The sequence below is a fragment of the Ammodytes marinus genome (genome assembly GCF_949987685.1).
Source record: "Ammodytes marinus genome assembly, contig: scaffold_589, whole genome shotgun sequence".
NCBI lineage: Eukaryota > Metazoa > Chordata > Actinopteri > Uranoscopiformes > Ammodytidae > Ammodytes > Ammodytes marinus.
In genome coordinates, this window is record NW_027648462.1 from 1 (window position 1) to 2,500 (window position 2,500).

The 2,500-nt window shown below is 37.6% G+C and overlaps 1 protein-coding gene across 1 annotated transcript in view; it reads right to left on the reverse strand.

The window, feature by feature from the left end:
• Positions 1-428: 428 nt before the first annotated feature.
• LOC307270490 (uncharacterized protein) overlaps positions 429-2,500 on the reverse strand; it is a gene marked incomplete at both ends in the record, with an annotated part of 9,018 nt that continues 6,946 nt past the window's right edge. Inside the window, 3 exons of the mRNA XM_080054374.1 lie at positions 429-445; positions 1,059-1,152; positions 1,671-1,838. Coding sequence (XP_079910500.1) covers positions 429-445; positions 1,059-1,152; positions 1,671-1,838 — 279 coding nt within the window. The remainder of the gene's footprint in view (positions 446-1,058; positions 1,153-1,670; positions 1,839-2,500) is intronic.

Below are 2,500 nucleotides of genomic sequence, written 5' to 3' on the forward strand. Positions count from 1 at the left end.
GTGACGTCGCATAAAAATTTGTGACGTGACCACGCGGATGTTTCCATGTATGGTAATGCTGTCACTTCCCTGTTCGCGTCTGCCCCGCGCCCTTATAGGTCCATGCTCGCGCTTCCCGCCACTGAAAGTGTTCCGGAAGGAAGGTAAACCAATCACAACGGAGTGGGGGGTTTGCAGGAGGGGGGAGGGTAGCGGAGATGGCCGATGCACATGCGGAGGGAGCGGAGATTGCCGAAGCACACACACTCAAGTGTTGACAGGACATGCTGGATCGCCAAATAAGAGAAAGAGCTTCCCGAAAATCTACATAGTTTTTTGTGATGTGATTCGTGTCAGGTTGCTCTATAGCAGTGTAAAACAAGAAATTAAGACCAGAAAAGTAGTATAATAGGTCCTCTTTAAGTAATGGATAAAGTGCAGGTACGTACCCCTTTCCTGGAGTTGTCTGCAGAGAAAAAGAAAAAAAGAGAAAGACTTTTATTTATACTGAAAAAACAAAAAAAAACGTTATACAATTATTTTTAAATAAAGTTTAAATTGAATCAAATCAAATCAAAATAATCTAATTTCAAATGTAAAGAAAAGCCCAAAAATACTTCAAAAGACAAAGAACGTCGCAATTTTCCCCCAAAATAACTTGTTTTTGTAAACTTAAAAATACACCAAAAAGGGTATTAAGAAAAAAACTTTACCTATGGCCTCTGTCTCTCCCTCTGACATTTTTTTAAATAAAGTTTAAAAAAGGTCAAGAAAGCCCCAAAAAAACAGAAAAAAAACACACACTAAAAAGTCCCATGTATACTATGTGTGTAATAATGTGTGTTGCTTGTATATGTAATAACTTGTATATTATTAAAAAAAATATAATAATTAAATTTCAAAACAAAACAAAAAAATACACCAAAAAGACCAAAAAAAAAACTTTTAAAAAAGTGATGAAAGCCCAGAAAAAACAACAAAAAAGTGAGAATATTATGCGTAGTGTATGTAACAAAGTTTGTAAATAAAGTTTAAACAAATAAAATAAAATAAATAAATATTATATGTATTAACGTTACCTATGGCCTCTGTCTCTCCCTCTGTCTCCTCCTCCTCTTCCAGTTCATCCAGAGTCACAAAGTCTTCCATGTTCTCCAGGAAGTCTGCATCAAACTGAACACACACACAGAGAACACATTTACATTTACTATACGTGTGTGTGTGTGTGTGTGTGTGTGTGTGTGTGTGTGTGTGTGTGTGTGTGTGTGTGTGTGTGTGTGTGTGTGTGTGTGTGTGTACATTTATCATTAAAAATACACACAGTACAATAATATACATGATTTTCTTTTTTTTCACTTTTATAATTGTTTTTGTTTTTTTGTTTAAAAAAATAAATAAAACGGGTCTCTCTTTTTTTTTTTTTGCATGTTTATGCTTTATTGATAGTGTAGAGACAGAGTTGAAATGGGGCAGAGAGGGGGGAGTGACATGCAGAGAACGACCGCGGGCTGGAATCCAACCCGGGTCCGCTGCTGGCCGAGGCCCATGGGGGGGACGCCCTACCAACTGAGCTAAGGGCGCCCCCTCTTTTTGTTTTTTAAACTTTTAGGATTGTCTCCTTTTTTTGGACCTCAATAATAAAATTAAAAATTAAAATATTTTTTTGTTGAAAATGTTAGTAATTTTTTCACCAAGGTGTCGTCGGCTGTTTCTCCCTCCGCCGTCTCTGTGTGCGTTTCTTGTTCGTTGGCGTTTTCTGCCGCGGCTTCTTTAGGCTCCTCCCCCTTTGTGATGTCATCACCACCGGCCACGCCCACATCGGCAGGAGTGTCATCAGTTACATCATCAGCGCCGGGAGCCTAGAACACACACAGAGACAGACAGACAGACAGACAGACAGACAGACAGACAGACAGACAGACAGACAGACAGACACTTTAATGATGGCATGAGTCTAATTTTTCCTCTGATGATCATAAATTACAACAGCAAACAGCAAACCAGACCATCAGTATTTTATATAGTTTTTCTTAATGCCTTTGTCATGGGTATACGCTCACCCAGGAACAACAGCTGGCGTGGTAAAAACACTACCGCTTTTGTCCAAAGGGGGGCGCTAGAATAACAAATCCCCCTCCTCTCAAACTGCATAGTGACCCTTTAAATGGCCTCAGATCAGAAAGGTATTGTTGTTCATTCACCTTAATGGATGGATGGTATAGAGAGAGAGAGAGAGATGGAGAGATGGATAGATAGATAGATAGATAGATAGATAGATAGATAGATAGATAGATAGATAGATAGATAGATAGATAGATAGATAGATAGATAGATAGATAGATAGATAGATAGATAGATAGATAGATAGATAGATAGATAGATAGATAGATAGATAGATAGATAGATAGATAGATAGATAGATAGATAGATAGATAGATAGATAGATAGATAGATAGATAGATAGATAGATAGATAGATAGATAGATAGATAGATAGATAGATAGATAGATAGATAGATAGA